Genomic DNA, 13311 nt, shown 5'->3' with positions numbered 1-13311 from the left:
TAGGATCTTTCTACCTATTGAACTCACACAAACAAGAAAGGTAAAACACTCTCAAGCGATTACGTGATTCGGCAATGGTTGCCTACATCCACGGAGAAGACTAACGAAGTTTATTGATTCACACTCTCAAGAAGATGATCCTCACACATATAAGTCGAATGCTCTAAACTAATCACAAGCAAAAGCTCATAACTCTCAATTCTATGCGTGTGTTGTGTGTTTTTCTCTCTCTCTCTCTGCATTTACATACAAATCGAATGCTCTAAACTAATCACGAGCAAAAGCTCATAACCCTCAATTCTATGTGTGCTCTCTCTCTCTCTCTCTAACAAACTGAGCTAATATAAGAGATACAAAGCTAACCAACTCAATCTCCTTGAAACTGAAATTCAGTTATAACCGCTATTCCAATGGCTACGTTCAGCTCATGCACCGAGCTTACTTCTTGATCCTCTCCTCGAGTCTCCAACGGCTCTTTCTTTTCAACTTGATCAATTCAACTCTTCAGCTTGAGCAATTCAAGTTGCAGGAGCATAACTCACATAGATCACACTAAGTCGTCCATAGTCTCGTACAAAAATAGCGACAAACATCGTCGAGTTTACCTCAGCTTCAACTAGTTTTGATCCACCACAGAATTAAAAATAAAAAAAAATGGAAAGATTGTTGATGAGGATGTGATTACCAAATCCCCACCAATTTATTCCTTTCCCTTTCAAGTGATAAATGAATACACAGGGGGATGTGAATTGTGATACAATAATAAATCACTACTTTTCAAAATGAAAAATAAATAATGTAGGGAGAGAGAGATTTAAGAAGTCAAATTGCGATGATTATCAGCAAAATCTCTCAATAAACGCTTAAGATGTCTTCCACCTTTGCCTCGCATGTGGCTGTTCATCTCCATATCCAGACAGTCCGATGCTGCCGCCGCCACTCCCTTCATCCAGTTTGGCACTAAACATTCTACTTCTCCTGCTTTTAGATACTCACCGGGCAGGGTATGCAGCTGCAAACAATATTTTTATCGTAAATCAACTTCAAACGGGCGCGCGCACACACACACATGTATACTCACCGCAGAGTAAAGCCAACGCTGTAACATTTCCCAGCAAACCACGCCCTTCCACTCTCGTCTTTCACTCAAGCTGCACATTGCGCCCAGTTGTTGAAGGATCGTTGCACATTTGTGAACCTGCGAATTTTGATTCAGCACAACTCGCACAAGTTTTAGGTGTGGAAATACGCTAATTGCTCATCAAACCCTTTACCCTTGACATTGCCGACACGCCAAGAAGAGCATATACCAGATTCGATATCAAGCCCTCCCCACATATGGATACCACCCTCATCACCATGTCCTGAACGGATCTTGCAGGTATAGAAGCATCAGCTTCCACCAACACACCAATGCTCATCTCCAGAAAGCCTGAAAGCCTCATCAAAACTCAAAAATGCAGCAATAGCATATTAAACAATCTCATGTGTTTGAAGAATATTTCTGTACATGGCTTACAGTTCATATACGACATTGCTGATAAAGCTGCACCACGATGCAAAGCTGTACAAGAAATCCCTGCCTTTGGCAAGGATACTTCAAAAAGAGAACCAGAGGCAGCTAATATTTCCTGAAATGCAAATTAGCAATTGTTGAGAATATGCAAATACCGAAAACCAAATAAGGAAAAGATTCATGATAGCAGCAGGAAGCTCAGACGTTGAAATGTGTAATGAGCATGAATATGAGCACCTTAGGACAACTGCGCACATACACAGAAGCAAAATTTGTGTATGCCTCAACCAGATCTGGTTCTTGATCACAGATATATGATGAAGTAAGAGCCATTACTGATGGTGAACAAGTGAATCTTTCAAATGTACTCATAAACAGATATCCATATTCCTCCTTGGTACCGAATTCTTCAACAATGACCGAAGCTGAAACAAACTAATGATAGTGAGACACATAAAAAGAGAGTAACGGAAGTGGCTAAGCAACAGGTGACTTGCCAAGAAAAAGTAAAGGAGCTCAAAATATCTTTAGGGTGTGTTTGGGAACATGGAATTGGAATTGGAGCCTCCAATTCCAATTCCATTGTTTGGTAAAAAAATGTATAGAATTGAATTGAATAATAATTCCTAGTTTTCCAATTGCATGGTTTGAATTCCATATCAAAAGTAGAAAATTGGAATTCCAAATAGTCATAAAATTAGATAGCTTCACTATATACCCACTAGACACACTTCACACACACTACACACATTTCACACACTACACAAATTTCACACACTACACACACTACACAAATTTCACACATTTCCCGCATTACACACATTTCACACATTCACACTATACACAAATTAACACATTTACCGCATTACACACATTTCACATACTACACAAATTTCATACACTTCCCGCACTACACACATTTCACACACTACACAAATTTCACACATTTCTCGCACTACACATGTTTCACACACTTCACATACTACACACGTTTCACACACTACACACATTTCACACACTTCACATTTTACACATTTCAAGCATCCGATTTTTGGATTTTTTTTTTCCAGTTTGTGTGTAGTGTATGTAGTATGTTTATTTCGTGTGTGTATAGTGTGCAATGTGTGGAATGCATTTTTTTGTATAGTGTGTATTTTGTGTATAGTGTGTGTGTGCGCAGTGTGTGTATATTGTGTGCATTGAATGTATTTTGTGTATAATGTGTGTAGTGTGTGTATATTGTATGCAGTGTGTATATTCTGTGTATAAAATGTGCAGTGTGCGTATTTTGTGTATAATGTGTGAAGTGTGGGTGTGTGTATAGTATGCGTATTTTGTGAGAAGTGTGTATTTTGTGTACAATGTGTGTGCACAAATTATTCAAATTCAATTTCATATCAATTACTTCACTTTACCAAACATAGGATTTGGAATTGTAGAATCAATTCCTTCGAATTCAATTCCATAGAATTCCAATTCCGAGTACTGAACGGAGCCTTAAGATAGTTCATTAGACACAGGAAATCAAACATAGCTGCCATTCCACTTTACTATGAAATCAAACATATGATCACACAAATTTTAAAGCACGGTGAAGCATACTAATGGGTTTTACAGAGTGTAGGAAGAGCTATTTCTGTTGAAGACACTATGATAGAAACGATGGGTATTGAAGTAAATCTAAAAGATTGTAGTAGTCACTAAAATATTGTATTAACCAATTTAGGGGCTTAACAGATAATCACTTGAAAACACTTCTTCCCTGATTAATTATTCCCAGTTGTTGGTGAATATGATCAATACATTACAGTAACCCTTTTACTAATTAATAATACTTGCAACTATCAAAAGCAAAAAATTAACTCGGGAAGCTAACTTGACATGCATGATATCGTTGACATTACCTTCTTATGGATGCATCTGTTATATGCAAAAAAAAAAAAGAAAAAGCAAACAAATCCTTGCAAGCACAAACAACTCATGCTCAAAATTTTACCTGTTCTCATGTAGCATTCATGGCTTGAGAATTTTAAAAAATTTGCTGACATAGAATCAAGCACCTGAGGCAACAGTGGCCCAAAATTGTGGCCTGCAAAATGAACGAACTGTATTATTTCTCTAGGGAGCTCAAAGCATTTAATCTTCAATTGGGCCTTAATGATGTATCAAGACACAACTCTTCAGAGTTCAAAGTGTTTAATCTTCACCCCAACTTTGCCTAGACACAGTTTATCTCAGGAACTCAAATATGCAAGTTCTTAAGAATGGTTCTATAGTTTATTTATCATGTAGTAAATGTGAGTTAGTGATGAGCATTAAGCCTTCTTTCACAATTGTGTTTACACAAAATGAGAGGTTGTGGAATGAGAGTTTTTGCCTCATAAGTAATGACATTATTGAAACCTGATGCCTGAATCGCTAGTGTAAGAGCCCTGCAAGCAGCTGTAGACAAGCTTCCACTCTCAATATGATCAGACATAAGGAGTTTCTCGAGCATTGGCCAGAAAGCCTCAAGTAATACAAAGATCGATTCATCTGGACCCAGATCAACAGAGAGGTGTGAAGCCAGGTAACTGAAAACAGTGCCAATCCTACAATAAATCAGCAAATGGTAAGCTAAGAGCATATAATTGACACTAAAAGGTGTGCTTCAAGGTCAAGGATAAGGATGCCAAAATTTCACATAAGAACCTATTCTAGACACAAAACTTAACTAGCACACTGACTACATCAAAACGCATAAACCCATATTGATTAGTAAATATTTACAAAACCTTACATACCCATATAATTCTCCAGTAACCAATTTAACTGTACATGTTATGCCAAACAGATTAAAAATAGTAGTCGATTAACTCCAAAGCGTGAAAAGGTTCATCAGAACACAAGCAATGAGCATAAAAGATACCTGTTTAGCCCTCTTCCAGCTGTGGTAACTAAATGGGTATAAATAGATGGATTGTGTCTCAGCGCATGCCCATGATCTTCATTGATCTGAATTAATGTCAAAGACATTTTAGTAACTTAAATCAATGTAAAACCTCTATTGCCTAATAAAACAAATTTCTTTTCAGCCGAAACTGTGTCTAGTTTAACTAATGGTGATGGGGGTTAATCAACTAGTTCCAGACAGAAAAATACAGGCTCATAATTCAAGATCGACCATACAGAACATCCATGGATTAAATCATCGATGGTAACAGTGAACCATTTGAATTTTAACAACTCTTATCTGCATCATCTCACTCCAAAGTCTAAACCAGGGATATTATGCTTAGTATTAATGCAGCACTTCTGATTGTTGGCTTCCATAGGTAACAAAAAAAAAACAGCGTGAAAGCAAGGCAAAAGCTGCCAAGTACTATAGCCAAAAACATTAAGATGAGCCGTGGTTTGAGTCAAAATGTTTCTAAACAAAACCAAACATGAGTTGGATTGAAGATGTCATAAAGAGATGCCTTTATGAGATATTAAAGAAAAAAGGAAACTTACAAGTTTTCCAACAGTTCCATAAGAAGGAGAAAGCAATCTAGCGAACATGTTGTGCATCAGCATCTTGTCAGGAACAGAGCAGAGTACGAGACTGATAGCACCAACTACTTCATTCTCTTCCTCCAAGGGCAACTTCCTATCTTCCAACCCCTAACAGAGATTCAATATACTGTTACTACATTATACTCCCTCCGTCCCGGGCTACTCGCCCCTTTCCTTTTCGGCACGGAGATTAAGGAATGAGTGTATAGGAAAGTCAAAAATGACGACTGTAGGTGAAAATTTTTACTAAAAATGGAAAGAGTGCAAGTAACTTGGGACACCCAAAAAGTAAATAAGTGCGAGTAGCTTGGGACGGAGGGAGTACTATATACATACATGATATCACATAAGAACAATAAAAGAGGCGGCTAAAACATAAATGAATATATGTTTTATAGCAAGTCCCTCTTATTATATTGCTTCAAATCTCTGAGGAGTGTTAGAATAATATACTTTTACTTTTACAATTAATGGCCTAATATATGAACATTAATGCAACTGACCTCTCCTATCCATATTAAGATTTCCAGATTGGAAGGTTCATGCATCACTGCCGCAGCTTCTTCACAGAATTTGCGAAATCCAAATGCACAAGCACTTGAACAGAATGGTTGAGTAATCCCAGTAGCAAAAAACAATCTAAACATAGCAGGTCGAACACATGTTATTATAATAGCATTACAGGCTGTACACAAGGGGAGCTGAGAACTTCACATTTTTAAATCTCAATGCCATGATATATATGAAAATGGTGTAAGAATCAGAATCAGATACATTCTTCTAATCTAATGCAGTACAGCATATAGTCCTTTTTTCCTAGAGGTTGATTGTCTGAGACATGAAAGCATGCACGAGGAATTAATGTAATGCTGTATAGTATAGAAGTAAGGAATCATATACATCAAAGGCCTGATGTTGGTTTGAGAGGTAGGGATCCACTTAGCATAAGAACCAATAACATCAGCAAGAGCTTTATATACCTGGGAAATGAAGTATTTAAGATTAGTAAAGTTTTTGCAGCTGTTAATATTCCTTCATTGTTCAGTTGGCTTGCTTCAGTAAGTTGACTCAACATCAGAAAGAATATCAGAATATAAAAAGATGGTAAATAATAAATAGAAGACGTACAAGGCACATAAATCCTCTTAGATCCTCTGATGATTTGCTGGACAAAATCATCACCAAGTCCATAATGACAGAGATATCAATAGGATGTTCCTCCTTGAGAACAACTTCACAAACCTAAAAGAAGCTAGTATTCAGAAATACAAACAACCTGGTATAAACTTCCAGATCTATTAAGGACCTGTGCTTCTGCAAAGTTGTACCAGCCAATGCGATATTTTTTTGGCAAGGGAGAGGAAATTCATTCAATGCACTCACCGAATTAAGCACGAACAATTTGGCTTCTACCTCTCTCCAAGAGATATGCATGCTGGTAGGTATCCAGTCCCGAAGGAAGATCTAATATGTTTGAGGACAAGTTAATTAAAAACAAGGAAAAAAACTACTAGTTATACATGAGATCTTTAACTTCATGCATTTCCACTTCATGTGTTTGATTTTGATAAAGGGGTGGAAGAAGGGATGGAATCCCATTGCATTACAATAACAAATACAAGTTACATTATGTGTCCCACTGTTAGAAAAATGCTTGACAATGTTCTTATTTTAGTGGATATGTAGGTGATAGTGCATGAATGTTTCTTAGTCTTATACTCCCTCCGTTGCATGGTAGTTGAGTCATTTTTCCATTTTTGGACGTTCCATGGTAGTTAAGTCATTTCCCCTTTTAACAAAAAGTAACACATAAATCTCTTTCTTAATCTCCGTGCCGGAAAGAAATGACTCTACTACCGCGGAATGGAGGGAGTATATTGTTTTCATCAATTGCCAATTGCAAGGTCTCACATCAAGAATCGAAAGGTATCAATAAAAAAAGACACAAAGCAGTACAGTCTTCTTAGATAAAACTCATCAATCATATTCAAATTTCCATACCCTAAATTACCCAAAGGGATACATGTTTCTAAGTATAATGATGCAATCATCACCTTCTGGATAAACAAAGCAGGTCCTAAGAGCTGACAAATGTCCACCAGAAGTTCCACCAAATTCATCCTAAATTGCTCTAGGCCACTAGGCAGCTCAATGGTTCTTCCATTTTCATTGAATGTGTCATTAACCTGTAAGGAAGGACGTGATTCAGCCATAAAAAATATGAAGATATAACTAATAAGATAGTAAACCACAAGATCTTATGTATGAAATGGACATAACATTTCACACAGATGGTCTGAAGAAGGATCACAGATAATTATTTTGAAAGTTCAGTGGGTAATTCCTTAGGCTTCATTTATCTTTTGGAAGGGGAGACAACAATAGGAGGCTGGAAAGAATCTTCCCGCTACACGCACAATTGTCACCCAGCTACTTTCTACACCAATACAATACGTGAAATACAAAGCTACAAAGAATGTAAATATAAGGTTTAGACATTTTTATTTCAGATGTGGCATTGTTGAAAAGGAAACGAGAGAGGGTAACAAGTCCCTGTTTAGCCTAACTGAGTCTGAGATGATTTTGTAGAATTAGGCAAATGCTTGAAACAGAATTTAAAATTATACTTGCATTTGAGGTATGAAGAACACTCATGAAAACATTCTGAATTTAAATCACCATTTTTTGTGCATGTTCCTAGCATGTGAAAAGTGAACAATTTAGCATTGTAGACTAAATAGGTAAGAACACTCATCAGCAACAGTTACATTTGTATTCAACAATCAGCAAGCATATGTATTTATTATAAACTTATACCTGAACACGAAACAGAAGACCATCAACCAATGCTGAAAATATGGGACTAAAACGTTCCTGCAACTTCTTCTTATATTCAGCATTTTCTACTTCAAGAGCAATAATATGCCCAGAAAGGCTACACCTAATTTTCGAAATCAGAACAATCCAGTAAGGCCTCACTTAAAGAACAAAAGATAACAGTACCATATAATAATACTTTTTCCACTTCTAAAGCACATATATAAATGTGGCACATAAATTAATTAACTTACCAAAATTGCAAGGTTGAGTCCACAATCTCCCAATCTTCACTTGGAAATGCTGCACAACTGCCGGTCAAGGTAAATAGGATGAATTAAAAATCCAATGCAACATAGTATTCAATTATATCAACCAGGAGGTGCAACAACTGAATACATAAATGTCAAAAAACAAGAGAATTAAGGTAAAGCCAGGGTCTTTTAAATGAAGCAGTGAGTTAGGCCTTTACATTCTTCAGTATTAAACTGAACTCCAGAAATGGGTTTTAAATAGAATAAGGGTTTAGAAAGTTTAAACAGTATCTGAGATCCAGATTAGAGTTTTAGAGAATTTAGAGAGCTGGTAATGAAATTCCGTCAGAAAAATGCATTGACATATGGTCTTATAGTTTGATACCCCCTTTGTCCCACTAAAGATGACCCACTTTCCTTTTTGGTTTATCCCAATCAAGATGACTCATTACTAAAATTGGAAACACCTTTTATCATTACTTTATTCCATCTCTCTTACTTTACTCTCTCCACTTAACACACAAAATAAAGCTACATAAAATCCAGTGCCGCCCAAGGAAGGGGTCATCTTCCTTGGGATGGAGGGAGTACAACATAATTAAATTCCATCTGCATTTCAACTTCCTTATTTTGCGTCACAAATCCGATGTCAATAGTCAGTATTTTCTATCTCAGTGAATATTGTTTGTCGAATATTCACTATACACTATTCCTTGAACTAGTAAAAAACTCAAATTGGGTCATACGAGCTGTCTCATGTATCTATTCCAATTCTAATCCTTATGATCATTTATCAAGTAATCAAGTGTCTTTGTTATAATGCAAGTCAGTTAGTTTAAGTCTCAAGTAAGTTAAGAAAATAAAGCACAACCCCTTTCTATCCCTACTTCCAATTTCGCTTCCCTAGCCATTAGTCCCTGACTTAGTTATCCTTAGCGTCGTGACAACTAACCTCAATAGAGCATGTCCCAGCTCAAGTGCTTCGGTATTTGCTTCCACAATTAGAAAGGGTGCCTAAACAAACAGACAGGTTATTCAAAACCCAGCTGTCATGTAAAAAGAAAAAGGAAGGGAAAATATAATACAACGAAGACTTCTTTCATAGTTACAGTAGTAAAAGTTGCCAAATATATAGCAAAAGGTTAACAGGACAGAAGAAGTAATAAACTATACATGAAAAGTAATTAGATACCCACAGCTTGACCGATTTCTGACATTAAGGATGCCAGTCCTCCAATCACTTTCTCATCTCCACTTTTGAGAGCAGGAAAAAGAAGTGCTTCCTTGAGAAATCCAATCCGGCATAGTAAAACCTGAGGCAGGCCCTAGGAGAGCAAAACCAAGATAGAGTTTTATGATTAATAGAATTACGTTCAGGCTCTGGAATTAACCACAACTCTCTAAAAATTACAAATCATGCAGGTTTTTCTGCTGTTTTGTATACTTGAAAGTAAGCATTACTACAAGGTAATTTTCCTACTCAAAACTCGAAAAATGAACTACTTAGGAGAGCTTTTAATAACACAATTAAAAAAATAGACTTCTTCGTCAAATTCGGAACTGGGTAAGGGAATGTAACAGCTCATATGACTCTTTGATCAAGTCCAGAATTTATCACCAACCTGGGAATTTGTCTACTGGATGTGCCTAACCTTTGCAGGGCAAAGTGTTCTTTATAATACCCTTCTAGGACATTTTGGTCTGTAAATTCTTTTCATTAAAAAATCCTAAAAAGCCCATTCTTAGTTTTTTCACCACCAACCCATGCAGGGATATAACTTTAAATAAAAGCAGACCTCTTGAATCACTGAAAGTGGAATTGCAACTAAAGGAGGGAACGGCCAAAAGTTATTTAAACTGTTGACACAAGCAACAAAAAAAGAAAGTTTTTTGCTACTTAAAAAGATCCCTTGGTTTTCAATATGACATAATTATGTCATGGTAGTATAACTCTAAATGAAGTAACATCATTTCTTTGGGTGGATTATCTTGACACGGTATTACATAGAACTATACATACTAGAAAGCATGGTTTCCAATATTTACAAGAAACCCAACATTAGCATAGGAGAATACCTCATGTCGACTCACAAGCTCAACAAGAACCTCAACAGCAAGCTCAAATGAAGACGCAACCTGTTTAAACATACGAAAGATGGGATGAGGAATTGTTATACTTGCAGATAACATGATAAAGACTTAGAAGCGGAGTATAATAAATTTCAGAAAAAAAAAGGAAAATGTAAGTAAACTATACCTGCAAGGAGCTGAAAACAAAGTTAAATAGTGGATGGGCAGGTAAAGAGCCTGCAGGAATCTCACAAAAGCATCCAGCTCGAACCTACACACACAAATCCAACTTTAAATGAAAACAAGACACGTCAATTACATCTCTGAAAGAAGTTGAAAATTGTTATGCGGACCAACTTTTTATACAAAGTTGAGCTATAAGATGCCAATTTGCCATAACTTAATTTTAAGGATGCAAATGATAACAACAAAAAATTAATAGAGCTGATGTGGATGAGATTTTTCACATTGTTAGCATATAAAGACCCAACACGCATTTGTCGACAATTTGGCATATTGAATGCCAATCCTTTCCTCCGACTTGGAGAAGTTGACAGCATAAGTTTATAGGAAGGTATATTTTTAGAGAGAAACATTCTTGCTGAAGAGGCTAGCAGGGAAGGACATTCAATTTATGTGTATAAGAAGGGGGTCTGAATCACTTTGATAAGTACCTTGTGACTTCCCATGTTAGACAATAAAAGGCAGATAAAATTATTTAATCAGTTCTTACCCAGCTCAGCAAGCAACGTAATATCTTTCTGCTCCTGTCATGGCTGCCAACACCCTCACCAATCTGCTGCATTAGAAACTCAAGCACCGTAGGAGTTTGTGCAAGAAGCTGCACTACCAAAAGTACATTATAACACAATCCCCAGACAAAGAAAAATCAGTGAAGTTGCAGGAATCAGCTTGCAATACCTCTTGTCCATACTCTTTACGGCGAGCAGAGGATACACTGAAATCACCATTTTGATCTTCTATGATTTCAGGCAAGACCGTGAGCATCTCCAAAACAGCGGCATTCCCATTATCGTGGCTCTGTAGATTCTGCAGGCTGTAGAAGAGCTTCTCGATGGGCTTCCCATCCTCTGCGGCGTGAAGTATGAGCGTCGATAGCGCAAGGCATATTTGCGTTAGGAGCTGTTCGTGTTCCGAGCCAATGAGTTGAGTCCAGTATGGAAAATCGAAATTGGAAATTGAAAATTGACAACTGACCTGAGGAGGGCCTGGGGTGAATCTCTTAGCAGCTACTAGAAGAGCGTTTAGCAGAGCGTCCTTAGCTCCTCCTTGCAAATTATGGCCTTCATTTTGGATCTGCCGGAAGATTGAACAAGTCGATCAATATAGGTAATTAAGCAATAGAGCAGGAATTAGGGCATGAATTGAGAAGAAACCTTGCGCTTGAGAATCTGGGCGGCGAAAAACTCGACCTCGTAGTCGGAGAGGAAGGGGTGGTGGTGGGGGGAAGTGAGGATGGAAGTAGCAATCTCCCAAGCAGCACCAGACTGCTGGAACTGAACGAGCCATTGATTGGCAGCGACGCGGTTGCAGGATTGAGAATCGTGATTGAGGACGTGGACTGCTTGAGCAACCTTGATGTGCAGTTCCATACTTTAAATTGATGGATCAACCATCACGCGACCCTCCACTTCTACGCTCTCGCTCATCACTCTCTATCTCTCTCTTTCTCTCTACTTGACCTGTTCCAATCGCATTCTACAACTTTCTCTATACACTTTCTATGTATATACTCCTACTAGCTAGCTCAGCCCTCTTTTCAATTACTAACATTGATTGGATTGGATTATCATCAAATAATATAGTACAAATTTCAGATATTAAAGATTAAGAGCATCCGTAGTTCGACGTCGCTGCGGAATTTCCACCGACGTGCGGGAATTCCGTGGCAGACATCCGCCATTGTGCGTATCATGCACGGATACGGAATTCCCGCGATGAATTCGCAGTTCCACGGCTTTCCGCGAAATTCCGCGGGGAATTTCGTGCGGACGTCAGCCATTGCGTTGACTCCCACGGACGTCCGAGTGGAATTCCCGTTTATTGCATTAAAACATTTTTTTCGGTTCCTATAAATACATCCCGTTGAACTTCACTTCATTCGCACCACTTGTATTAACAATGTTTTCTCTCTCTAAATTTCTTTTATATATCTGTAATGGCCGGTAGTGGTAGTGGTGGTGATGGGCATTATGAACACATGATGCGGTTGATTGACGGACGCGTCGGAAATTTTATTTACGTAAATTGTTTAATATTTGAATTTGTGAATTTTTTTAATGTGAGAATTCCGCAGGGGAATTCTGACACTATGCAGTGGGAAGTCCGTATGGCGTGGCAGTGCAGTGAGAAGTCCGTATGGCGTGGCAGTGCAGTGGGAAGTCCGTATGGCGTGGCAGAAGGTGTTTTTGGGAATTCCGCCGGGAATTCTGCGCCACTGCTGATGCTATAAAGTACATTCGTTAATTAATAAATGAATTTTCATAATGGATATAAGTCTCTATTAATACGAACTTTTGTTTAGTTTGTATCTCTAGTAAATTCCAAAAGTAAATGAAAAAGTTACCGCTATAAACAATTTTTCGCGTTTCATTCCCGCCGAATCAAAACTAGCATTACAAAAATAATCGATTAATGAACTTCACAGTGTTTGTAATTTAAATTAAATATTTTTTTATTTTATAGGCCTATATACATATGTGCTCGAAAAAATATATGTATTTTAAAATATATATATATATAGTTGTTGACTGTCACCAACAATCCCTATGGCAATCATTGGCTTGCAAGCATACCGTGTTGGGTGATGTGGGATCTCTTCTTGTCGAACATTGTTAGTGTCAAGATGGTCATCAACACAGTATTTATTATGACTTACATAGTTCACGCCGTTACAAAAGATCACATCAACTACTATATAAGCTGACGTCGATGCTTAGTATAACCATTATAAGTTTGTTGCTATCAAGTAACTACAAACTACCATCACGTCGCTACAAATGAATCCATCGAACCCTTTACGTATCGTTAACATAAACAGTTGGATGTTACAACCAAATCTCTTATTGGCACTATCAACAATAAAACATTAACTCGTCC

At 37.5% G+C, this 13311-nt stretch overlaps 1 protein-coding gene across 1 annotated transcript; it reads right to left on the bottom strand.

The window, feature by feature from the left end:
- Window positions 1-661: 661 nt before the first annotated feature.
- On the bottom strand, window positions 662-11958 carry LOC121793051 (transportin MOS14-like). The gene is made up of 24 exons (XM_042191251.1): window positions 11589-11958; window positions 11410-11508; window positions 11113-11334; window positions 10925-11032; window positions 10379-10462; window positions 10198-10257; window positions 9318-9446; window positions 9074-9135; window positions 8122-8178; window positions 7868-7991; window positions 7105-7236; window positions 6434-6514; window positions 6179-6292; window positions 5951-6030; window positions 5554-5689; window positions 5009-5158; window positions 4425-4510; window positions 3920-4107; window positions 3513-3605; window positions 1754-1941; window positions 1520-1631; window positions 1275-1432; window positions 1082-1198; window positions 662-1012 (listed from the first exon to the last, which is right to left on the bottom strand). The coding sequence occupies exons 1-24, from the start codon at window positions 11802-11804 to the stop codon at window positions 815-817; spliced, it is 2994 nt and encodes a 997-aa protein (XP_042047185.1). The 5' UTR covers window positions 11805-11958; the 3' UTR covers window positions 662-814.
- Window positions 11959-13311: the final 1353 nt, after the last annotated feature.

This window comes from Salvia splendens, chromosome 2 (assembly GCF_004379255.2).
Source record: "Salvia splendens isolate huo1 chromosome 2, SspV2, whole genome shotgun sequence".
Lineage (NCBI taxonomy): Eukaryota > Viridiplantae > Streptophyta > Magnoliopsida > Lamiales > Lamiaceae > Salvia > Salvia splendens.
Note: the sequence above shows the minus strand (reverse complement) of the source record. Positions and strands in the feature narration are given on the sequence as shown.